The sequence below is a fragment of the Cervus canadensis genome, chromosome 7 (assembly GCF_019320065.1).
Source record: "Cervus canadensis isolate Bull #8, Minnesota chromosome 7, ASM1932006v1, whole genome shotgun sequence".
Lineage (NCBI taxonomy): Eukaryota > Metazoa > Chordata > Mammalia > Artiodactyla > Cervidae > Cervus > Cervus canadensis.
In genome coordinates, this window is record NC_057392.1 from 58,941,516 (window position 1) to 58,968,148 (window position 26,633).

At 47.1% G+C, this 26,633-nt stretch overlaps 1 protein-coding gene across 5 annotated transcripts in view; it reads left to right on the forward strand.

Moving 5' to 3' along the window:
• ABCC5 (ATP binding cassette subfamily C member 5) overlaps positions 1 to 9,000 on the forward strand; it is an 80,091-nt gene extending 71,091 nt beyond the window's left edge. For all 5 annotated transcript variants that reach the window (XM_043473574.1, XM_043473576.1, XM_043473575.1 and 2 more), the window contains 4 exons: positions 3,444 to 3,522; positions 4,568 to 4,681; positions 6,305 to 6,469; positions 7,539 to 9,000. In XM_043473574.1, coding sequence (XP_043329509.1) covers positions 3,444 to 3,522; positions 4,568 to 4,681; positions 6,305 to 6,469; positions 7,539 to 7,640 — 460 coding nt within the window. In that variant the 3' untranslated portion in view covers positions 7,641 to 9,000. The remainder of the gene's footprint in view (positions 1 to 3,443; positions 3,523 to 4,567; positions 4,682 to 6,304; positions 6,470 to 7,538) is intronic.
• Positions 9,001 to 26,633: the final 17,633 nt, after the last annotated feature.

The window sequence follows — 26,633 nt, forward strand, 5'->3', positions numbered from 1 at the left end:
CCGGGTGCTAAACCACAGACCCTATTGCCTGAGGAAGAGTTGACTTTCTGTAATGGGCATAGGCCACTCTTCAGCATGCAGTCCTGTGGGGCGGGTGTATAGAGAACACAGTGCAGGGTGAGGAGCAGGAGACCAGGCAAAGCATGGTGTTTGATCAGGTGCTTTAAACATAACCCCTGTTTAAATCCAATCATGAGTTCCCATGGGAGTAGGTACCCCTTCTAGGATGATGAGGACTTCTGGACCACCACAAAAGTCCTGGAACTTTGTTTTGTGGGTTTTTTTTTTTAAGTCTTTATTGAATTTGTTACCATATTGCTTCTGTTTTATGTTTGTTTGTTTGGCTATGAGGCATGCGGGATCTATGCCCTCTGCATTGGAAGGCAAAATGTTAACCACTGGACCACCAGGGAAGTGTCTCTTGTTTTAAAAAAGAGCTCTGAGCATTTTGGTTCAAAACTAAGAACCCTACTATGATCCCCAGGGTCAAGAATTCTGCTATAAAAGTATGAGGAAGTCCATATTAGACCACACAAATGGGAGAGAGAATATTTTATTATGAAAACTTGCATTGCTATCTGGATAAATGTCTCTCAGAGCATTGTCTTGCTAATCTTGCCCCATGGGAATTTCCACCAGTCTGTTTTGAATCAGGGGAAAATGATTAACCTTTTATCCCCCCAGTCTTGGGATGGAGAACACGTGTTTGAGTCTCTCCCTGATCTGTGGTATATCAGTACAAAGTTCCCCTAAAAAGGTGACTGGAAAGGAGAGCCATAGACACAGATTTCATCAACCCCAATGCATGTGCAGACTCCAGAGTGTTAGAGGGACAGGGACAATCAGGTGCTTTCAGCATCTTTCAGTTTTGTCTTTTTTATTAGAAATGGGTGAGATTCTACTTTGACTTAGCCTGTGGTCTGCCATTTCAGTTTTAGGTTATCAACAAATCGGACCACCTTCTTTAACTGAGGGGGTTCTTCCTGGATGACATGCCTGCAGAGATTAGCCTTCCCCATCTAGACTTTCCATGGGTAGGACTTCATTGGAACTATTTCAGATCCTGGTGTTTAGGATCATGGGATTATTGTGTCCACTTGGAAAATGTGCTGAATGTAAGAGTCAAAACCACCAAACAGTGTAACCAGGCATTTAAAGTGACCACGTCCCTGGTCAGTTTAACAGCTACCAGCTATCAAATGTCTATCATGTTCCAGGCGCTGTATCTACACATCTCTAATATTCACAGCAATCTACCAGGTCATGTCACGTCACTTTCTCCCCATTTGATAGGTGAGGAGACTGAGGAGTGACTTGTCCAAGGTCATGCAGATGGTAAGAGGCAGAGTACAGATCAAGCCCAGTTGGCTGTTACTCTTACAAAAAATATTAGACAGTGTACCTGAGCTACAACAGTGAATAAGATCCAGACAGGGATTCTAATCCAATGGAGGAGCGAGACAAATGAAACAGTGACGTGTGCCATCATAAGGGTGAGCAGGGGGAACCCCCAATCCAGGCCTGAAGGGCCAGAAGACACGTCCTGAAGACACCAGCTAAGTTGAGAGCTGAAGGTTGAGAAGGAATCATAGGCCAGGAACAGGAACAATGTAATAATAATGCAGTAATAGTAGCTCTCACATACACACTGCCAAGGCTGCAGCAGGTGCTTCTGTAAGTGCTTTACATACATGAATTGTAGTTCCCACAACTGCGTTTTGAGGAGGTGCTCTTTTCTTTTTTTGGTTGCACTAGGTCTTCGTTGCTGCACATGGGCTTTCTCTAGTTGCAGAGAGTGGGGGCTAGTCTTTGTTTAGGTGTGCAGGCTTCTCATTGCAGTGGCTTCTCTTGTTGCAGAGCACAGGCTGTAGGTGCACGGGTTACAGTAGTTGCAGCACTCGGACTCGGTGGTTGTTGCGTATAGGGTTAGTTGCTCTGAGGAATGTGGAATCTTCCCAGACCAGGGATCGAACCCATGTCCCTTGTATTGGCAGACAGATTCTTATCTACTGTGCCACCAGGGAAGTCCAAAGAGCTGCTCTTTTATCCCTGTCTTACACTTAAGGAAACTGAGGTATAGAGAAGTTAGGCTAACTTGGCCAGTGTCACACAGTTGTCATTGATAGAAGCTGTGAAGGAATCAAGCAGTTTGGCTCCAGAGCCCTTGCTTTTTACCAGTGCCTCTCACATCAGAAGGTGGGGAGTGATCTCATGTTCTAAGTGATGGGAAGCACATGTGTGACGGGACACGAGAGAGTGGGACTGTGTAGTGAGTCTCCCAGGAGTCCAGAGATGGCATGTACCAGCCCACACTCTCCTCTCGGGTAGAATTCTTCAGTAATGACCTGCTTGTGTTTGCATGCCCGGGATTAGTCACCCCAGACATGGAGACGAGTGTGGATCAGAGCTACAGTTGTCCCAAAGGTTTTTCTATTTCCCACACCTCGAGTGTAATTTATGAGCAAAACAAATTATACTTAATATCTTTAAGATTACTGGACCCACAAGTGTGATGTTTAGATTGAGACCAGACACCCAAAATTAATTCTACAGCCCACCTTCCACCCAATATCTGTTTCCTCCCACCTGTTCACCTCATCCTCCACGACAAAGAGCTTCTTCTCCTGTCTTTAACACTTTAAGAGCTATCTAGTCCTGTTGTTTTGGTGTCAGTCTTAATGTCCTTGAAGTGGATACTGTTGGTACATTAAGCAAGAACAGTTCCCAAACTGGTTTTTGGTGCCAGTGAAATCCTTCCTCTTGAGCCCCTTTCTGCTCAGCTTTGTCCCTCGTTCTCCTGCAGGATCGGCTCCTTTCCTGGTCAGCTAGCTGTTGAGACCCCCGCCCAGTGACAGGGCTCTCACCCTGGTGCAGCAAGAAGAGAGAGGGCATTTCTCTGAGTTTATACATATAAAAGATGTATTTTAATATGCGTATGCATAGAAAGAAATCTAGAAAGATATATGCCAAAATGCTAACAGTGTTTGTTTAAAGGGTCTGATAAGTGATTGAACATATATTGATTTTAGGGAATTCTCAGGTGGTCCAGTGGTTAATGCTCTGCACTTTCGGTGCAGGGGACATGGGTTTGATCCCTGGTCAGGGGATTAAGATCCCACATGCTAAGATCCTATATATATATACACACACACATACATATACATATATATATATGGGTTGTTGTTTTTTTACTTTTTATGTCTATTTCTTAATTTTTCTATAAATAACTTGTATCATTTACATAATAATAATAATGCAGTTTTGTAAAGAAGAAAGGGAGGCTCATTCCTGTGACAGGCGGGTGGCAGCACTCCCATCTCAGCCTCCACCTGTGGCTGTCAGGGTCTGAGCCCCACTGTTTAAACCTTTACCACAGTCAGCCTGTGCAGGGTGGTTGCTTATGTTTTGGATCCCTGAGAAATTCCTATTATGTTTCTCATTAGGTCAAATTTGGATCCCTTCAACCAGTACACTGAAGACCAGATCTGGGATGCCCTAGAAAGGACACACATGAAAGAATGTGTAAGTAAAGAACTGAGGGAGAACTTTGCTAGAATTTAAAGGGTGGAAACTTGGTGATGCCATGGTCATTTCCCAGCGAGCTCTGGCTGCCTCGGTCCAGCCGGGCCTTTCCCACCACCTCCAGGATGTCTGTGGGGGAGCACTTCAGAGCAGGGCTTCCCAGACATTTCACAATGGGTATAAAAGTCGGTATTTCCCTATCCTCACTTCCCCTCTCTTATTCCCTCCCATGGTCATATTTCCCTTTGTATTGTATCATCCACTGATTGAGAAGATATTAATAATGACAACCACTCAGAGTTCAGTAATGCTTTTAAATCAAGTTCTATTTTATTAATCATAACAGTACAACATCCTTTTGAAGCATGTATATATGTGCAAAAGATTTATCACTTTTTGAGTCCACAGAAAGCATGCAATATGCATATGAACCTCTCAGAGTAACTCAGCAGGCCTCCTCCAGGGGCCCCGAACTAAGATTAGCCCTGGCCTGGAGTGGGGTCTCTTGTGCTCCTGCATACCAGCCCAGGATCTCCTGCCCAAATTCAACTAAGTCAGCTCTGCCTTCATGACCTCTCTATTGGGCTTCTTCAAACAATTTCATTTGAAGAACAGGTTCTATAGTTTATAGGAAGAAAAGTTTGACAGCCGTGGGTCTACAGCTTTGGCCTTCAGAAAGAGCGTAGTTTTATTTACCCCATCTCTCATTGCATGACCATATTTTCAGGACCAAAAATGACAGAATTTCAGGACATAAAAATATTGGAATTTCTGGGACATTTTGATGACATGAAACTAATAAATAGTTTAGTTGAAATATGGAATGGCCTAGAAAATGTGGTCCTGCTACATGATCATCGCACCTGTATGTTCTTTCTAGGTCAGCCAGATTCTTGGCTAATAATTCTTTCATCTGTTTAAGAATAATTTATTTTTGCCACTGGGTTTTTAACAAAATTTAGCTTTGTTTTCTTTCTTTCAAAATTTAGGGTTGTTTTTTTTTTTTTTCTTTAACCCTTCTAATCTCTATTTGCTTTCTCCCTAGATTGCTCAGCTACCTCTGAAACTTGAATCTGAAGTGATGGAGAATGGGGATAACTTCTCAGTGGGGGAACGGCAGCTCATGTGCATAGCTAGAGCCTTACTCCGTCACTGTAAGGTAAGGCAGTCTGGTGGGTGGCCGAGGAGGGGGTCAGCAGAAGCACAGGAAGATGGAGGAATAGCCATTGCATGTGGCATAAGGTCCAAAGGCATTCTTGTCTCTGAGCCAAGTGGCACTTTTTTTTTTTTTGGTTGCACTGAATCTTTGTTGCTGGGCTTGGGTGTGGGCTTCTCACTGTGGTGGCTTAAAACTCAACATTCAAAAAACTAAGATCGTGGCATCTGGCCCCATCACTTCATGGAAAATAGATGGGGAAATGATGGAAAGAGTGACAGACTTTTATTTTCTTGGGCTACAAAATCACTGCAGATGGTGACTGCAGCCATGAAGTTAAAAGACGCCTGCTCCTTGGAAAAAAAGCTATGACAAACCTAGACAGCATATTAAAAAGCAGAGACATCACTTTGCCGACAAAGGTCCATCTAGTCAAAGCTATGGTTTTTCTAGTAGTCATGTATGGATGTGAGAGTTGGACCATAAAGAAGGCTGGGCACTGAAGAATTGATGCTTTTGAACTGTGGTGTTGGAGAAGACTCTTGAGAGTCCCTTGGGCCGCAAGGAGATCTAACCAGTCCATCCTAAAGGAAATCAGTCCTGAATATTCATTGGGAGGACGGATGCTGAAGCTGAAGCTCCAATACTTTGGCCACCTGATGTGAAGAACTGACTCATTGAAAAAGACCCTGATGCTGGGAAAGATTGAAGGCAGGAGGAGAAGGGGACAACAGAGGATGAGATGGTTGGATGGCATCACTGACTCAATGGACATGAGTTTGAGCAAGCTCTGAGAGTTGGTGATGGACAGGGAAGCCTGGCGTGCTGCAGTCCATGGAATTGCATAGAGAAGGACACAACTGAGCGATTGAACAACAACCCTGTTGAGCTTGGACTCTAGGGATCACAGGCTTCAGTAGTTGCAGCTCCTGGGCTCTAGAGTACAGGCTCAGTAGTTGTGGCACTTGGGCTTAGTTGCTGTGTGGCATCTTCCTGGACCAGGGATTGAACCCATGTCTCCTGTGTTGGCAGGTGGATTCTTTACAACTGAGCCACCAGGGAAGTCACTCAGTGGCACTTTTTTTAAGAGAATGCCGAGAGATGTTTAACCCTGACACAATTTGGGTATATGGATATTTCGTTTGCTTTTTTGTTTTTATTTTTAATGGCCTCGAGCCTTCAGTTTCCAGGGGCACCTTGTTTCTGTCCTGTGAGTAGTTGTAGTATTGGAAGCCATAGACTTAAAAGATTTTAAAACTGTAAGACATGTCCAGATCATCAGATACAGTCCCCTCATGATAAAACTGGAAAAGGGAAGTCCAGAAAAATCACTGTTCAGAGTCACAGAGCAAGTGAGGCGAGTAGTTTATTAGATCAGTATTTCTTGTATTTGTGGAAATCAAGGCAAACATATAAATTTGAAGTTATATCAGTTCTAAACAAAACAGTATTTTTACATTTGTGTGTACCTATTTAGAAAAAAACAATGTATGATATAAAACTCAAATCCTAAAAAAAAGAAAACAAAAAAAACTCAAATCCTAAAACACATTTTGGTGAAACCTAGATTAACTAGAATGCTTAAGGAATTGGTTGGATCCCTCTTTCTCCTCTCTTCCCCGGCAGATTCTGATTCTAGATGAAGCCACAGCTGCCATGGACACCGAGACAGACTTACTGATCCAAGAGACCATCCGAGAAGCGTTCGCTGACTGCACCATGCTGACAATTGCCCATCGCCTACACACAGTCCTAGGCTCTGATAGGATTATGGTGCTGGCCCAGGGGCAGGTACTGAGCCCCCAAGGGACCTTGGTTTGGCATGTGGCCTTGTCTGGGAGGAGAACTGGCCCCTGGCAGGATTGGGCTAATGGCCCTGGTAGCATTCAGATAAGCAGCCATAGTGACTCCAGCCTGGTTCCTTTTGCATGGGATGCAGTCCTCCCAATCAAGAGATTGAGTCTGGAGCATGCCTGTTGGGTTCTCATTATGCTTCGCTACCCGTTCTTTTGTTGCTTGTGAACAGTAACACTTTGACTTAGGTCAGAGAGCACGTGTACCTTGTAGTTCAGTCATGGGTTTTCCAAAGCTGTTGAGACCAGCCACCACACGTCTGCTTTTTGCAGTCATGTAGTGGTGCCAAACTTCTTGCTGTTCTCAGCTTTCCCACATACTGGCCCCCAGGCTTTTTCATTTCCTGCTATTTCCTTGCAGTGCTGTTGGATATAAACCACCTTGGATCCCCTAAGCATTTCCACCTTTGTGTTTACTCATACAGTTCCATCTACCTAAAATGCCCTTTCCTCTGCTTGCTCTTCCATGTGGACCTGCTTAAACCCTGCCTATCCCATAAGAGAGCCAGTGTCTGCCTCCCTCCTTACTGTACAGGGTGTCTGCTCTGGCACCCAACCTCATACCATCACATGGCCAGCCTCCAGGAAGACACTTTGTCCTATGCCTGTCTCTGTTGGACAGGATAGCCTTTCCTAGGAGCATCCCAGGAGATGTCCTCTTATCGCTCCTTGGCCAGAGTCCAATCACATACCTTTGCCCTGCAGCAAGGGAGCCTGGGGGAGTGAGTATGTGGCCTCTGTCTGGGAGACAGGTTCTGCCAGCACACTGTTCAGTTTTCTACTGCAGTGTGATTTCTGGTGACTGCCTAGTAGTCCATCATGGGAATGGATAATTGACTGAGTTGAAGAGAGAGAACCCAGGTGGGCGTGGCAGAGCTAGCCAGATTGCCACCTTGATTCCATCCTCAGGGGGTTTGGAACTTTGCCCCTCTTCCTGAGCAGTGGATCCTGTAAGACACCCCGAGTGTCCCCGAGTCACCTTCCGATGCTGTCTTCTTCCTCTGTAGGTGGTGGAATTCGACACCCCATCAGTCCTTCTTTCCAACGACAGCTCCCGGTTCTACGCCATGTTTGCTGCTGCAGAGAACAAGATCGCCGTCAAGGGCTAACTCCCCCAGTACTGCCCATGTCTCTTTTCTTTGGAGCATTGCCATTCCCTGCCTGGGGCGGGCCCCTCACCGCATCCTCCTGCCGAAACCTTGCCTTTCCCGATTTTATCTTTCGCATAGCAGTTCAGGATTGGCTTGTGTGTTTCACTTTTAGGGAGAGTCCTATTTTGATTATTGTATTTATTCCATATTCATGTAAACAAAATTTAGTTTTTGTTCTTAATTGCACTCTAAAAGGTTCAGGGAACCGTTATTATATATGTATCAGAGGCCTATAATGAAGCTTTATACGTGTAGCTATATCTATATATAATTCTGTACATAGCCTATATTTCCAGTGAAAATGTAAGCTGTTTATTTTATATTAAAATAAGCACTGTGCTAAGAACAGTGCAGATTCCTTTCTATCATTTTTGTACAGTCTGCTGCACTAGAGGTCTGGTTTTGCTATTAGACTATAGGAAGGTAGCGTGCGTTCTTCCCCAGCTGGCTGTTTCACGGTGCCAGGATTTCTGGGTGTCCGAAAGGAAGGAGTGTAGCAGTAGCCGGCCCTCCAGCGGCCCCCCTGCTGCCTTCCCAGCAGCCACCCTGGGGTGGGGCAGAGCGGGGGCCACCGGAAGCTGCGCAGAGCACCGTGAATTCTCAGGGCTCCTGCTTTCTGTCCTGTTGTCACCTCACTGTTTCTGTTGGGAGAGCAGTGGGTCAAAGTCCCAGACCCCTCTCCTCTCCCTCCACCGGGAACGAGAATCACAGAACCTTCCTCGGCAAAGGGGGAGTGTCCCTCCTGCCTTCCTCTTTACTGCTGTTGCTTCTCAGCAAGCATTGAGTCTGCTCCAAGTGTCCCACTGCCTCAGGTTCCCAACGCTGGCCAATGCACAGAGCTCTCTGGCTCCTTGAAACCATTGGTTCCAAGCCCCAGAGCCCACTGCTGCTTGGCCCGATGGTCCTTCTTTATTTGCCTGGCCCCACACCCCCACAGTTCAGTGACAGGGTTCAGGATTTTGTGGGTCTGTTTTCCTTTCTTCCTGCGGTTGCCGCAGAGTCTCTTCCTTTCTCCAAAGTCCGCGACTTTAAGCAGCTCTTGCTAATCAGTGTCTCACACTGGTGTAGAAGTTTTTGTACTGTAAAGAGACCTACCTCAGGTTGCTGATTGCCGTGTGGTTTGGTGTGTTCCCGCCAACCTTGATTGTGCCGTGGGGCCAGTAGCTCAGGTGGGCGTGGTCACTGCTGTCATCTGTTGAATGGTCAGCATTGCATGTCGTGACCAACTAGACATTCTGTCGCCTTAGCATGTTTGCTGAACACCTTGTGGAAGCAAAAATCTGAAAAAGTGAATAAAATTATTTTGGATTTTCTAAAACTCTTGGTGTGGAAAATAATTCTCTGGGAGGAGAATAAGCTGTCTTTGAGTGGCTTTGGAGTCACGGAAACTTGGATCTGAATATCCAGCAGTGAAGTGACAGAGGGGAGGGGCCAGTAGTGGAGCTGGTTGGTTGCACGGGATATGGAGTACACCTTGCCTTGAATCACTACGGTGGGCCAAAGTCCTTGCAGCCTGTGTCCTGGGCATGGTCACCAAATCAAGCTCCTGTGCTGCTAATAAGAGTTGGAAGTGGGAAGGGTTGTAGTGAGATCGATGGTTGTGGAGAAATATGTTATAAATGAACAGTTTCTTGAGGGTTCTCAGCAATCCAAACAATGTAATTGCTCTTTCAGCCAATTCATTCAGATTAATTTATTGAGAATTAAGTGCCCATTCAGAAGGGTACTCATTCTAACATTTCTCAATATGTCATGTTGTATGCAGAAAGCTTTTAAACTATTTTGGTATCAGTTCTGCTGAGTCATCAATAACCTCAGATATGCAGATAACACCACCTCTTATGGCAAAAAGCAAAGAGGAATTAAAGAGCCTCTTGAAAGTGAAAGAGGAGAGTGAAAAAGCTGGCTTAAAACTCAACATTCAAAAAATGAAGATCACGGCATTCGGTCCCATCACTTCATGGCAAATAGATGGGGAAACGATGAAAACAGTGATAGACTTTATTTTCTTGGGCTACAAAATCACTGCAGATGGTGAGTGCAGCCATGAAATTAAAAGATGCTTGCTCCTTGGAAAAAAATCTGAGAAACCTAGACAGCATATAAAAGGCAGAGACATTACTTTGCCAACAAAGGTCCATCTTGTCAAAGCTATGGTTTTTCCAGGAGTCATATGGATGTAAGAGTTAGACCACAAGAAAGCTGAGCACTGAAGAATTAATGCTTTTGAACTGTGGTGTTGGAGAAGACTCTTGAGAGAGTCCTTTGGACTGCAAAGAGATCAAACCAGTCAGTCCTAAAGGAAATCAGTCCTGAATACTCATTGGAAGGACTGATGCTGAAGCTGAAGCTCCAATACTTTGGCCACCTGATGTGAAGAACTGACTCATTGGAAAAGACCCTGATGCTAGGAAAGATTGAAGGCAGGAGGAGAAGGGGATGACAGAGGATGAGATGGTTGGATGGCATCACTGACTTGATGGACATGAGTTTGAGCAAGCTCTGGGAATTGGTGATGGACAGGAAAGTCTGGTGTGCTGTGGTCCATGGGGTCACAAAGAGTCAGACATGATTGAGCAACTGAACTGAACTGAACAGCCCCTAACCCAGGTCCTCAGCTCCTCAAGCTGGGATTACATTGGAAGAACCTCCCAAATATCTAACTACCTGCAGGATTTTCCTGATCCATCCTGACTTGTACTCTGACTCAGTCTGTCACTGATGTTAATCACATGCTCACCTTTTCAGTCTAATTTCACACAGCTCCCCTGTTTCAAGCATACAAATTCCTTCATCTGTGTTCAATTTGGGTCTTTCAGGCTCTTCACAGCCACTGTATGGGCATTATTGGGGTCTCCATCCATCCAACTGTCTCCATCTAAGTCACCTTCTGCATGTCCTTTCCCATTGCTCTTGTCCGCTGACTTTCATTTGGTGTGACAGGAATAACTGACTGTAGGCACTGGGAGGACCATCCATCACCTCCCATGGATGACCATAGGAACTTGGACATGCTGCTCTTCCTGCCTGAATCTCAGCTTCTTCCTCAGAAAAATTGGGAGCATAATGTCTATCTTATCTTCCAGAAAAAACCACTGAGAAATGTTTTGCAAGCATACCACATTCTTTAGTTATCTCTGTGCTTGTGTCCACACCATAGAGACATATCCTCCATGATATCATGAATTCCGTGTTGCAAAGAGTCAGACATGACTGAGTGACTGAACTGCTGAGCTATCAGAAATCGTATCTTAAACCCAGCCCTTTTTATAAACCAGTGTCTTAAAGATTAAGGAGCTCAGCTCTTAAGTTAAAAATGTTCCTCAATTGTCACATTTCAAGTGCTTTGTCACCATCTGTGGCCTGTGGCTACACAAACATATTCAATAGAGCATTCTCAGCATTATGGAAAGTTCTCTTGGATGGCATCGAGGTAAGCAACCACTTTTTTGGATGCACTGGAATTGCCCTCCAAGAAGGGTAACAAGGGTGGCAGAAGGAGCCCTGCATGGTCATCCTAGCAAAGCTCACAGCTGCGTGTGACACTGACTTCCCCTCCTTCAGTTCTATTCTCTCTTTATCTCTTGGGTCTCCTCCCACCTCTGTAACCTGCTTTGTTCCTTTAGGAGGAGGCATTGCCCTGCCTTCTCCCCTCTCCCTTTGTTCTTCTTGCCTGGATTCTTTCACTCCCAGCAGCCCAGTGACAGACCTTCAACTATGGGCTTGGCCTGTCTTTAGGACCAATCTCTGCTGCCTGCTGAGCGCCTCCACTGAACATCTCCCAAGCCCCTCAAACAGCCTTTTGAAAATCAGTGTTCCTGGTCTTAATTAGTGGCTCCTCTGACTTCCTTAAGTCTTTCAGGCTAGAAGCCTTTAGTTGTATCAGTTCTCCTCCTCCTTCCCAATAAACCCAGTCACTTCCAGTCCTATGCATCACCATCACCACCCACTTCTCTCTCCTTTTGCCATAATTTAGACTCACCTCCCTTTCTTTTTTTAATTTTGTAGTTACAGCCTCATTGCTAGTCTCCCTGCCTCAGTTGTCCTCTCCAAATCACTGTATATACCACTTCCAAAATACAAACCAAAATGCAAGTTGATCAAATATTTTACCTTCCAAAAGTCTTCAGGAGACAATTACCTATAGAGTGGCCTATATTCCTGAGTTTGGCAGTCAGGGTATTCATTATCTGGCTCCAACTCTCCTTTTCTACTCAGTATTCCTAAAAATAAGCCAATATTTTATTTTTTAAATTTTATTTAGTTTTGGCTGTGTTGGGTCTTCATTGCTGTGAAGGCTTTTCTCTAGTTGCAGCAATTGAGGGCTACTCTAGTTGCACTGCACAGGCTTCTCGCTGAGGTGGTTTCTCTTGTTTTGGAGCACCAGCTCTAGGCACACAAGCCTCAGTAGTTTCTGAACGTGGGGGGCAGCTCCTGGGTTCAACAGCGCAGGCTCAGTAGTTGTGGCGAAAAAAAAAAAAAAGTAGTTGTGGCTCACAGGCTTGGTTGCTTCAAGGCATGTGGGATCTTCTGGGATCAGGGATCTAACCCATGTCTCCTGCATTGGCAGGTGGATTCTGAAGCATCAGGGAAGCCCAAGTCGATATTTTCACACCTCTAAATCTTTACTATTTTCTCAGCCTGGAATCCCTTGATCTTCTCTCGTCAAACAAATCCATGTTTTCCTTCGTAGGCTTCTCTGGTGGCTCAGATGGTAAAGAATCTGCCTCCAATGCAGGCGACCTGGGCTCCATCCTTGAGTCAGGAAGATCTCCTAGAGAAGGGAATCTACCCACTCCAGTATTCTTGCCTGGAGAATCCCATGAACAGAGGAATCTTAAATTCAGTTCGAATACTATGCCTTGCACAAAGCCTTTCTCTTAAAACCAAGTTCCTCTTGGTTCCTACAACACTTTGCTCACAAATCTATTTTAAGGTTTATTTCCTTTTGCTTTGTATGTTATAGCTGGTTATTTCCTTACATTTCATCCCATGAATATAAACTTGAAGGCAGAAAATAACCTTATTAAATATACCCTTAATTATAAGGTACATTTTGTATACCTTTTAATTTCTGGCTTAAATATTATGTTTTACATACAGAAGGTGCTTAATAAGTATCACACTACTTAGCCGTCTCTTGAATGGTGCCTCAGTGAATATTTGTTAATAGAAGTCAGTGTTACAGACTTTCTTTATGGTCATGGCAAAAAAAGAATTTGATTTCTTCAAAGGCAAAGAAGTGGCATTGAGGGAAAGAGGCCTTATATAGAATGACGGGAAATACCAGAAAGTCAGAATGCCCAGCATTTGAGGTGTGGCTCAGTGATGTGACCGCTCCTCTCCTACCCCTTTCCTGATTGATCACCTAGAAATAGGGCCCAGACTGAAAGAAAATGAGCCATGGGGTGTGGGGGCAGTGGTCACAGAAAGGCTCAGCTACTGAAAACTGACCTTGCACTGATGGTTGCCTGCTGATCATGTGCCATATTTTCTAAAGAGCTTTTTCTTTTTTTTCTGATTATAAAAGTAATGCATGCTTCTTTTACAAAATTTGGAAGAATGCAGACAGATGCAGTGAAGAAACCCAAAATTGCCTGAACCCTGCCATGGCAGTATGTTTTACAACCATGGCCGTAGCAGTGTCTCCTATCTCACGGGCTCTCCTGGCCTGTGACCTTGCCGCTGTCCCATGAAGAGATGGGGTCTGTTTCTCCACCCCCTTGAGTGTGGGCTCTGTGACGACTTTAACCTGCAGAATGTGGTGGTTCTCTGCTGGTTCTGCACAGAGCCCCTTTGTGGCCTAGAGGCTCACGCTTCCTGCCTCTTGGAAGCCAGCCACTGTGTCAGGAGTGCAGCTATTGGGAGACCAGCATTTTGTGAGATTTACAGAGCACACAGAAGGTTCCTGGAGGATGAGGGAGCGTGTGGAGATAGAGTGAGGCCAGGGAGTACTGAGGCATCCAACTTGTGTGTGAAGAGGCCATTTAGGGAGTGAAACCTCCAGCCCCCATCCCAGCTGATGCCTCGTGGATTAGAGACAAGCTACCCCACTGAATTGTCCCCAGATTCCTCAGCAAAATTAACTTTTTAAAAGCCATTACATTTTGGGGTGGTTTTGCAACACTACTGAAGCATCCATCACCCCAAAATAACCAGTGTTACCTTGTATTCTTTATAGCTTTTTCTAAACATGTATTTTTTTTCTTTTTAAAAAAGTTATCAAAAATATTATGGATGCATTTTTGTTAGAAATTAAAAAAGCACTTAAACAAAAAATATAGACAGTGGAAATGCATCTTAATCACATCCTACAAAGAAGGTAAGTAACCACTATTAACAATTAGATCTATATTTTTCCAGGTTTTTTCTAAACACATAACAGCATTATTCATTTGAAATAGAACTCATTAAACACAAAATTAGGATAACTTACATACAGTTTGTATGATCTCAACTAATATATTGTGGATATTTTCTCTTGTCAAATATTCTTCAGAAACATGATTTTAATAGTATTATAGCATTTTCTTGTAGAGGTTCATTTATTTGTTTCATTCAAAAAATACTTATTGAGCATATAGTATAAGGCAAGCACTGTTCTAAGAAGTGATAATAAGGAGGAGCCAAGATGGCGGAGGAATAGGACGGGGAGACCACTTTCTCCCCTACAAATTCATGGAAAGAACAATTGAACGCTGAGCAAACTTCACAAAACAACTTCTGATCGCTAGCAGAGGACATCAGGCGCCCAGAAAAGCAGTCCATTGTCTTCGAAAGGAGGTAGGACAAATATAAAAGATAAAAAGAGAGACAAAAGAGCTAGGGAGAGACCCGTCCCGGGAAGGGAGTCTTAATAGAGAAAGTTTCCAAACACCAGGAAACCCTCGAACTGGCGGGTCTGGGGGAAGTTTTCAAATCTCAGAGGGCAACCTAACTGGAAGGAAAAATAAATAAAACCCACAGATTACGTGCCTAAAAGCAACTCCCAGCCGAAAAGTACCCCAGACTCCCGCATCCGCCACCAGCAAGTGGGGGCGGAACGGAGAGGAGCGGGCAGCATTGCTTAGGGTAAGGATCGGCCGAAGGCCCTGAGAGCAATCAGAGGGAGCTTTCGTGAGATAGAAGTGATAATACAATAGTGAGTAAAACAGAAAACATCCTTGCCCTCATGGAGTTTACATCTTATTGGGAGAACTGGTAATCAGTAAGATATGTGGAATATTAGATAATGATAAGGAAGAAAAAGAATACAACAGGGAAGGGCACCAGAGGGTAAAATTTTAGAGAAGCTGGCCAGTCTTACTGAGAAGATGACTTTGATGCGCTATTCATATGAACAATCCAATTTTGTTGGATATTTGGGTTGTTTCCGTTTTCATTTTTCCATATGTTGTCTTAAAATTTATTTTTTTTAATGGAGAAGAAAAGAGTGGCTTTATTTCTTTGCCAGGCAAAAGGGGAATGCATTAGGCTAGTGCCTTAGGAACTGTGCCTTTTAAAAATTTTCAATTTTCACATCACCATTTAGTGCTCTCCCAGCTCATAATTCCCTGAATCCAAATAGATAGAGTGTGCTAACTGCTCTAACCAGCCAAGCTTTGAGCAACTTATCACCATGACCCCACACCTGTCCCAGAGCAGTGTTGTCCTGGAGCTGTGGAGTGAGGGTCCTGCTCCTGTAGTCACTCTGAACCCAGGCTTCCTCCCTCCAGTCATTCTGCCGACCTCTAGACCTCAAAGTCCTCAGCCAGCTCCTCTGTGTAAGGCTAGTAAACCAGAGAGGAAAGAGCATGGAATGTTGAACAGGAAGCTTTTGTGGGCCCTGCCTAAGGATGGTATATATTGCTTCCACTCAAATTCCATTGGTTAGAACTCAGCTTCTGTAGCTGCACCTAGCTTCAAGGGAGGCCAGGCAGTGTCTAGCTGTGTGGCGAGGAGCTGAAAACTGCTTTGAGGACAAAGCAGCTTTGGAAAACACCTAGCCACCTCGGCCGCAGGGAATTTGTGACCTGGCAAAGCCCGTTTCAAGGTATAGAAACAAACTACTTGTCTCAAAAAATCCTCTATTTCATAATAGGTATTGATTTATCATGTTTTAATTAAGGTTTTAAACATAATGATCTTTATAACCTATCAATGTTTTCACCTTCGACTGGGAGCGAGAGTACTCAGATTATCTGAGCACCAGTGTGCCAAGCACTGCAGAGGCACCTGCAACATGACCTTATTTAACTTTCTCAGTTATTATACTGGGTGGTGGTGGTAGTAGTCTAGTTGCTAAGTCGTGTCTGACTTCAGACTCCATGGACTGTAGCCCACCAGGCTCCTCTGTCCATGGGATTTCCCAGGCAAGATTACTGGAGTGGGTTGCCATTTCCTTCTCCAATTATACTGGATAGGTGTCATTAAACACATTTTTCTGATGAGGAACAGGTCCATGGAGATTAAGTTCTCTCAGGTCACACATGCAGTATGTGGTAAACTACACAGAATTCAAATCCACATGGTTTGACTCCAACTACTGGTGGTCCTCTTTCATCTCACAATTGACATTGTGAGTCAATTGCTTGTGAAGCCTCAGTTGCTTCAGAAATAAATGCACATGCTGGACCATATGGTCTCTAAGATTCCTTCCAGCTACAATTCTTTTTTTTTTGGTCACGGCCACCCAGCACACAGAATCTTAGTTCCTTGAACAGGGATCAAACCCTTGCCCCCTGCAGTGGAAGTGCGGAGTCCTAACCACTGAACCACCAGGGAAGTCCTTCCAATTCTGGTTACTGTTGATCAAATACGCCCTGAAAACCCTGGGTTCTGGTAACCTCACTTGAAGCATAGCTCCAGAACTGCGTCCCTCCTCCTAGCTCCCACCAGGAGGATGAAGTGTTTCTGTAGGCAGGCAGTCACCTCTTTCCCTGGGAGCTTCTCCCGCTCCTGCTGCTGTCTCCTGCCTGAGCCCAGGCCAACTCCCACCCGCCCCCTCAGGTGGATTCAGCATAGGAAGATGAAGCCAGCTGCTGCCAAGTGAGAACAGTTAGCACTGGGAACTGGTCTCCCACAGCCCCCTTCCTGAAGAGAAGCCCCACCTCTCACCTGGGACTGGCCCAGTGCCAGCCAGGGAGACACTGTGGGCACTCTGTTTTGGGGCAGAAACACTCATCTTGCCCAGAACAGTTGGTTCTAGGGGCTGAGGGACACTGTTCTGACCTGGGACAAATGTCCTGACAGCGCCTGAGCTTCCTTTGTGTCCTGGACAAAGAATCTAGTAGGCTGCGGTCCTGGGAGCCAGTCTAACCACTGATGACAGAAAACGTGTCCCTTTCCCATGGGCCTGTGAGAGACCTTCCCTCCAAGCCCTCAAGGATCGCGAGCCCTCACTTCTCATTCTCGTGTTACTGACCCGGCTGCTCTTCCCTCCCAGCGTCCCAATACCTGAACTCAAGCTTCTACCAGATTCTTCCCACCCCCACACACACCCTCCCCACTGGGAAATCTGTTGAGCACTGGAGATCAAAAACAGACATAGGGAGTTTAGCTGTAAAAGAAGAAACAATGTCTCTCTGTCTCTCTTTTTCCCTCCCTCCCTCCTCTGGGATCCTCTGCTCTTGCTCCAGGCAGCCAGCACCGAAGAGCAGCCAGCATCTTTCATCACCGGGGAGGTGCCTGGACCAGCTCTGCCCTGGGCTCTACAGACACCCTTTCCTTCTGTCAGCACTGTTCTTTACCTTGAGGCCATGCATTCTCACCTTGAATGTGGAAAGATCTAAATGTCTAATACAAGGATGTGAGCCCAGGACCGTGCCAAAAAGGCCTCTGGGTCCCCCCTGAGACCAGCCACAGGAGTTCCCTGCCCCAAACTGTCCAGACTAGCCCACCAAGCTGCCTCACAGAGGCCAAAATCTTGAAGCAATCAATGGAAGGGTTTTCCCCAGAGCCATGCTGTGCTGAGTCACTTCAGTCGTGTCCAACTCTTTGTGACCCCGTGGACTGTAGCCTGCCAGGCTCCTCTGTCCATGGCATTCTCCAGGTAAGGATACTGGAATGGGTTGCCATTTCCTTCTCCAGGGGACCTTTCCGACCCAGGGATTAAACCCACATCTCCTGTGTCTCCTGCATTGGCAGGCAGATTCTTTACTTGCCTAGAGGAGCCTTGGTGCCTATTTCCTTGGTGCTCAGCAGTTGATCAGGACTGTAGGCACTCTGTCCTGGCCACATACCATGGGATACAACCACTGGCATTCATAGGTAGATAAGAAAACAATGCTTGCCAACACATTGCAGGGAGCTTGCCTGAGATAAGTGATACCACCCATCCCTAGGTATGGCCAGGTTTTCCCCGTAAATCACGCTGCCTGAGGTGAGCCGCCTTGTACCCACAGAGAGACCACCTCTCTCTGCTTTCAGTACTTTGTCCTTGGTCAGTACTGGAGTCACCCTCAGAGTTGGGCCCATGAGGAAAGCTGCTCATCTTCCAGAAAATCTCTGTTGACAACTTTGTCTAGGTAGCAGACTCAGGAAACCCCTTTCAGAATCTGCTACTGGGAGGACTCTCGGCTTCTCGATGGAGTTTCTGGAGCACAATGTGTCTCCACTCTTACTCCAGCTCACAGGAAGCTCAGGCTCTGTCAGGACACCTGTCCCAGTTCATTTCCAGTGTCCTTCATAAGATTTTGGATCTTTCCTTTTGACTGCTTAAAACACATTTGGTGTTTTTAATAAAAACTTTCCTAAATCTTGTTTTCATGGAAGGAATAGGCTGAGTCTAATAAAGACATTGGTCCAGTTTGTGAGTAATTCACCTGCTCCCGGAGCTCTGTGGAGGCAGAGGGTACTGGATGTGGGTGTGCGCATGTGCTTTCCTGTGAGGAGGGCATTGACTGCCCTTTGCCATGCTCTTCAGACACCAAGCCTCCTCCTGAGCCCTGGGATCCTACACCTGGGCAAGCAGTGGCATGGAAGTGTCTTTTGCAGCTTCACTCACCCTCTTCAAATTGAGGTTGAAAGAAAGCAACTCCCCGTGGGAACTGGAACACTGAGTAGTATTCTCAAGGCTGAGACTTCATTGCAGTGAGATGTCACGTCATCATTTCCCCACTTGCAAAGCCTGGAGACTTTCAGAGTTGGAGGCTGGAGGCTGTTTGCGGGGAGTAGTCAGACAGGGAACCTTTGGAGAATGAAAGAGACATTATTATTATTATTATAACATGCAAAGCAGGGCATATCCCTGAGGGCTGGCCTTTGCCCAGGTTGCCTGGGTCTGGTCTTTGAGTCTGACCCTCCTTTAGTTAGGGATCTGGGGGTCTCCCAACCTTTACCAGAAATAGTTCCAGTTCTTTGGGGACCTCCCCTAACTGCCCAGAGCCCACTGCATTTGTTCCCACTCACTTTCAGTGGGCACTAGGAGCATTGTGCAAATTCAAAACAAATATAAGAAGCACAAGTCCCTCTCTTTGTTCATGTATACAGTGATAAACTTAGGGACCTCTCCTCCCTCACCTCTTCCCATTTCTTTTATATCTTGTGGTCTCTGTTCCTTTTTATTTTTGTCTCCTCCCCTCTAGAGTGGAGGGAGAGGTGGGCCTGGGGCTACAGATAGCCCAGACCTTGCTGGTGTGTGTGGAGTGTGTCTGTGGAGTGGAACACCCTCCAGGCACTGAGTGCAGGTTAGGCCCGGGTTTGGGTGGATCTAGAGATGAAAGCAGTCTTTTATCTGACATCTGTCACATTGCAGGGAGCAGTCTGTTTTGGGAAATAGCTCCTGCCTGGGGCACAGGCCCCTTAGCTGAGGCTGTGATATATAGTCCTTATCTACTTTTCTTCAAAAGGCTTTGAAGGCGGTCCCCCTGTATGGGGGAATGCAGGGAAAGGAAGAGTGAGTGGAAAGGGCATCTTAGTTCCAAAGAAAGGGTTTCTGGGTGCAGCATAAGACAGGATGCAGAGGCAGGCCTGGGGCCAGCCTGGTCCTGGGAGGGAGGCCTCTATAACTGCATCAGGACCTCTGGAAGTGTGACTGGCTCAGAGATTCTCACTTCTGTTTTTCTCCTGGTCTTTAATAAACTTCATTTTGAGTGTGTTGGCATCCTCCCAGATGGGAGGCAGCTGTGGAAAAAGAAAACTGAACTTGGAGACAGAAACCTGGGTTAGAATCGTAGCCCTACCACTTTCTTGAGCAAATCTGTTCATCCTTTCTTTCTTCATCCTTGAAGCAGAAGCAGTAAACATTAGCCCAACCTGTGTTTGCCTTGTGGTGGCTGTAGAGCCAAAAGATACAACCCAAGCCAAAGAGCAGGAGAGGAGAAGGAGGTGTTAACTGCAGAAGTAAGGAGAACACTGGGGAATCTTTCCTGAAGCAGTGTATCCTCAAGAGCAAGACTGGGAAAATTTAAGCTAAGGATACATGCAGATTCATGAAGGGGCTTGGGTGGTCCTCAGAGTCCAAGCTTCAGTTGACTAAAGTCACGAGGGTCAGGAAAGGGCAACATCATGTTCCCTCAGGCTTCCATTGATCTGGTGGTTGAGCCTCTCAGGCTAGTGTTTACCATCAAAACAGAGACACAGGGCTGGGAGTCTTTACAACCCATATATTACCACTGCTATTTATACTTCGCTTGCCTGATAACACTTGTTTGTTTCTGTATTCTTTTGTTCCCCGTAGATCATTAATTACTGAAACCTATTCAAGGGCCAGTGTTGTGGCCAGGCTTAGACTATAAGATGGCTTAGGCCAAAACTGGTTTCTCTATGTCAAGAAAGCCATGCTTGATTTTCTTTCTCTGGGGATTCCGTACCTTAATTGCTAAGTGGAACATCTCCATAGTATTGTAGAAAGAATTGGTTTAGGGATTCGATGTGCAAACACCTCACAGAGGGAAGGTGCTTAGCCAAGACATCTTTAGCTGATTTGAGTTGTTCATAGAGGAACAAGAGGCAGGAGTCTGAGTTTTGTCCACCCTTGGCTTAGAATTCTAAAAAGGAAACAGGGAGCCTGATGGCCTGGGTGGCGATGGTGACTGGAATCATATGGAGGCCAGCTAGGAAGGTACAACTTGAGGGTGGTTTACCACAGGGTCAGACACTCTGCGTGGAAACTTCCTTCTAAGTGGGAACTTCCTTCCTCCATCTTACTGGGGAGCCCACACCCCACAACTCAACACTGAGGACCTGGCTGAGCACTGAGAAAGGGGTTGGTGCCCTGGGCCCGCCATGCCTAGAATCTGACAGCAGTCTGGGCCCCTTGCTGGGTGTGTCTCTTCCAGGAGCCACATCCCCCCTCAGGAGCCAGGGGGTTAGCTGGGGAGGGAGGGGAGTTTGTCAAAGTTCAACACACTTAGGAATGTTGGCCAGGCAATCTCCCATCGGGGGAGGTTGTCTGTCTCTTAAATAAAAGCCTTCAAAGGATATATCTGATGTCGAGGAGGCTCTGAGAAACATTCCTGGCCAAGACACCCAGAATATATCTGGACCTGACTGGACCCAGAATATAGCTGGAATGTGGTCAGTGGGTCACAAGGCAGATGACAGACCCATTTTTCTATCCTACCACCATTTCCAAAACCAGAGCCACCACCACAGGCACTGACCAACTCCCTGCATCTGTGCAAAAGCCTCTACTAAAACCCTCATGACCACCAGCACCACCCACCACAGCCACCCCCAGAACACCACCCTCACATGCCCAAACTGCCAAAACCACCTGAATTCACTCAGAAGGGAGTACTAGGTTACATGTGAGGTACTCCAAGCCCTCCCCCTAACTGCAGTAGGGAGAGAAGGGAGTGAAACAGAAGTCTAGACGTGTGTGGAAGGACCACCATGGAGGAGCTGTCCCACCATGCAGGGGACGCTGGTGTGCTCACACACAAGAACGTTAAGTGCCATGGGACTGGCCTCGGGGGCCGCCAGTCCTTCTGTTAGTGAGTCCACACCACCTAATGGCAACTCGGGACTCTGAGCAATCAGGTGACACTGTTGGAGAAACCCAAAGAGGGAGTGATAAGGCACCTGCCCTTAGGAACATGTCATATTGTAGAAAAACTGGAGTGGATGTCCACTTAGTTAGCAGAACCAAGGAGTCAAGCCAGAGCAAGATGAAGACCATCGTGGGCAATGGTTGGGTATCTGGAGGGAGTAGATAAGAGACTAGGGAGGTTGGTTCGAGAGGCACTTAGAGAAGTATAGTCTCTTAAGCAATAATTTGAGAAAGAAGGAACATGACATGCTGGAGAGGGGAAGGCAATGTATAAAAAGCAGAAGGCGATAGTTTTGTGGAAACTGCAGCAGTAACAATATTTGTACTGGCATGTACATTATTCACAAGCACTTTCATCTCACATTGTCTCAGCTCATCCTCCTAACAGCCCTGTGGGGGGAGCATCCTTGTCATCATATCCAGATGAGATAGTCCTTGAAGATAGATGAAACTTCCAGAGGAGGAGACATGGGGGAAGGGCCTCCAGGCAGAGGGAACTGTGTGAATGAAGGCATAAGAGATGAAGAAGCACTGACTGTGGGGACGGAGTTAGTGAAGGGTTTCTACGTGCAGAGTGAGGTCTGAGGACCATTCATCAACTGATGGACCATTCATCATTTTGGGTCAGTACAAATGATGCCGCCATGAACACTTGTGTACACATCTTGGTGTGAACAAATGTTTTCATTTCTTTGGGGTATATATACCTAGGGAGTGGACTTGCTGGATCATACAGCTATGGCGAACCATTTGGGGACCTACTAGATTGTTTCCAAAGCAGCAGCACAATTTTACATTTTCTACTGGGTTTCTGGCTCTACAGTTTTTAATTGGATTTGACCAATGGGAAACTGGGAGGCACATTACTTTATAGACATCAGAGGGTGGAGCAGAGTGAGGATGGGATATTTATTTCCTGCAGGGTTGCCATAAACCAGCTACACCCCACTACTGAAGGCCAGAGCTCTGGTCAACGACCCACCAAGAATTGCTGGGGGGTCTCCACCAAACGATGGGCCCCAGGATCTGCTCATATCTCCATCCCTTGACTTTTTTTTTTTAAATTGGGGTAAGATGTACACAACATAAAGCTTACAATTTAAATCACTTCTAAGTGTTCATTTCAGTGGCATTAAGTATATTCACACTGCTGTGCAGCCATCTCCCCCATCCATCTCCAGAACTTTTCCATCTTCCTGAACTCAAAGTCTGCACCCTTTATTTAAGGCCCTTCTCCTCTCTGGGCTCTAGTGGGCAGGACTCCCCCACGTGGCTGCCCTGAGCACTGCACTGTGCCTTGTGATTCCCCTAACCCCTGCCCACACACTTTTGTAAATCTTTTTTTAACTTTTTATTTATTTTTAACTGGAAGATAATTGCTTTATAATATTGTGTAGGTTTCTGCCATACATCAACATGAGTCAGCCATAGGTATATATATGTTCCCTCCATCTTGAACCTCCTTCCTGCCTCCCACCCCATCCCACCCCTCTAGGTTTTCACAGAGCACCTGATTTAAGGTCCCTGCATCATCTCTTCATTAAACTATCCTCAGTTTACTCGAGCGTACCATTTATCTCCTGCCTCACCTGGCACAACAATTCTCTGAGGCAGAGCCTAAAATTAACATCTCCATCCTATGAATGAGAAAACCAAGGCAGGGGGAGGCTGAAAACTTGCCCAAGGTCCTCACCTAGTGAGGGGAAGACTAGGATTTAGACTCCACCATCTGACTCCAGGATAGCTGAGATAAAAGCAGAGGTTACAAAAAAAAAAAAAAGCAGAGGTTACAGAACACGACAAGTGACAAACGTGGTCACCCCTGGGCAGGTAAAGAGTCCCAACTGACTAGAGGATGGAGCTGGGATTGGGAGGTTGGTGGGGCCTCCAGAGAGGCTGCTTAGCACCTGGGCAGAGGGGAGCAAGACAGTCAAGGCCCAGTTGGTGGCGTGCTGAGCCAGAAGAGCATCTCCTGGGGGGGAAACCATGCCGCAGCCAGTGACTGCCCTGTCTTTCTTGGATTGACCTGGGCAGTCAGCTGAGAGGGGCTGAGCTCCACAGGCCAGGGATGAGGCTGCTCTGGAATGAAGGTGTCCCAACCTGTTGCAGGCCAGAGCCTTGTGGCCCTGCTGAGTAGCAGGCCGGGTGTGATCGGTGTGACCAAATGGATTTATTCCATCGTGAGAAGATTCCTGGGGTTGCCTCCCTCCATGACACTGCCTGAGAGTGCTGGCATAAAAGCAGAGGTCAGGCAGTGGAGAGAGGAGGATGGCCAGGGAGGACTAAAGAAACAGCTGGGGCGCACTGCAGCCAGGGCTGGAGGACAAGGGGAGAGGGGTTCCAGGCCTGAGATGTGCCCCCCTGCTCAGTTGGCTGGCTTAACTGGCCGCCTCCTTCCTGCTCCTGAAATTCAGCACCATCGACTGGGAAAGGAACCACCTTCCTCCTGGTCCCATCTCCTTCCCCATCCTTGGAAACCTGTGGCAACTAAGCTTTCAGCTGCACCCAGCAACACTGCTCCAGGTAGGGAATCTATCCTGAGTTGGAGGCCCTCCGGAGGGGTGGGCTCATGGACCCTCTCCCTCAGCCCAGGGACACTAGAAGTAAGGAATTGGGCTCAGACACACATCAGGGTGAATCCTGCTCCTGCCGTTCACTCGCTTTATGGCCTCGAGCCTTGGTTTCCTCATCTATCCAGTGCAGGGTTGTTGAGGGACTGCAAACACTGACCATAAGGACTTTGCCCAGAGCTCACCCAAGAGGATTCTGAGGCAGAGCTCCACAGCCAATGTAACGTGGTGGAGAATACTATTTCACCAGACTCTGCTCCAAGGGGGCGCTGTTTGTGGCTGGAAGCCATTTTCTGAAAAGCCACTTGGGTTGGGAACTGGGGAAATTGGGACCCCCAAGGGTACACTCAAGTAACGCTGTGGCACTAAGGCCCTTCCTTTCCAGGTTGGGTGGATCCCATCAGTAGAAGGGCTGTTGCAAGGAGAAGGGTTTGAAATCCAGGCCAAAACTGATTTATTGCTGAGAACTAGAGTTCAGTTCAGTTCAGTTTAGTCGCTCAGTCGTGTCCGATTCTTTGCGACTCCATGAACTACAGCATGCCAGGCTTCCCTGTCCATCACCAGCTCCTGGAGCCTACTCAAACTCATGTCCATTGAGTCGGTGATGCCATTCAACCATCTCATCCTCTGTCATCCCTCTCTCCTCCCGCCTTCAATCTTTCCCAGCATCAGTGTCTTTTCAAATGAGTCAGTTCTTCGCAACAGGTGGCCAAAGTATTGGAGCTTCACCTTCAGCATCAGTCCTTCCAATGAATACTTCCAATGAGAACTAGAGGGCTGGAGACAATTCCCTTCTCCATGACAACGCTCAGCTCTCATCGATGACAACTGAGTATTCTTTAAAATTCTGGGTGAAGATATGAGATGACCATGATTCCCAGGCTCCCCAAAAAGCACTGCACTGAGAGTCATGGGGCCTGGGTGTGAGGTTCTGGTCTTTTGCTTCTTTATTGGCCTCCATTTTCTTTTCTTTCTCTTCTTTTTTTTATTGGCTGTGCTGAGCAGCTTATGGGATCTTCATTCCCCCACCAGGAATTGAACCTGGCCCCCAGCAGTGAGAGCATGGAGTCCTAACCACAGGACCACCAGGGAATTCCCTGGCCTCCATTGCCATAAAATAAAGATAATGATAGGTACCTCATACCCACACTGATGGTACGCTAAAGCTAAAGTAACCTGTGTAAAGGCCACTCTGGACACTAAGCTCTGGAGAAAGTATAGTGATAATTTAATACCATCTGTGAAATGGGTGGAACATACCCAACTCCCAGGGTCGTTGAGGTTCAACGATCAGACACCACGTGTGTAAGTCCTGGGCCCTGACTATGCTAAGCCCGCAGGGAGCCTGTGACGTGATCCCCGCCAGCACTAGTTCCAACTGTGGGAACCCGGGGTTTGGCTTGTCTGATGAATGGGTGGCGAGCGCTCTGAGAAGGTGAGTACTGGGTGTGAGAAGGGGTTCATGCCAAAAGGAAGGTGCAGGGAATGGGGTCAGCTGAGCTTTCTCTGCAGCCTGGGACCCCGTCTCTTTGCAGCTGGCCCAGACTCACGGCCACGTGTTCACAGTATGGGTGGGCCCCGTGCTGGTGGTGGTGCTGAGTGGCTTCTGGGCGGTGAAGGAAGCCCCGGTCTCCCACTCAGAGAAGCTCTCAGGCCGGCCCCTCACCCCACTCTTTCAGGACCTAGTTGGAGAAAGAGGCAAGGCTGCTCTCCCTGCTGGGGATGGGGTGGCTGGGTGGGGACTGCACACGGGGCTCCAGTGGGGTAACCCAGAATTGTTGGCATGAAGGAATCTGCTGGGAGGACTCGGGTCTCCTCAGATAACCCTGTGCGAGGGGCGGGGGTGGCATGGGGAGGAACCAGCTCCGGGAGTTAAAAAGACCTGGGTCAAGTCTCAGCTCTGCTCCAGATGAGGCACTCACTCTCTGTCCCTCAGTGTACCCGTCTGTTAGATGGGGAGACTGACTGCTCTCGCCTCCCAGGGACAGGGTTGGGCGGAGGTTAAGTGAGCCACACAGCCGAAGGTGCCCAGTACAGCACCTGGCTCAGAGAACGCCCTTCGCCCCCTGTCTCCCCTACAGGCCCTGTCCTCCCTTCCCTTCTTTATCTCCTCCTCCAGTTCCTATGGGAACTCTTAAAGGCAAAATCAGGTTGGCAGCCTGGGAGGAGGGCACAGCTGAGCCCACCTGGACGGCACCAGGCTTACGGACCCCACGAGCCACAGATGCCCCTCACTGGCCGGCTGGCCAGCCAGAGCACCATCCCAGAGCTGACTGGGAAGGCCGCCAGGGGTCTGCCCTCCCCACTGGGGTGCGGGCCGGGCGGCCTTGGCCAGGGAGGCCTTGGCCAGGGAGGCTGGGAGGGACTGCTGGATGTGCCGCACCCCCGGTCCAGGGGTCATCTGCAGCA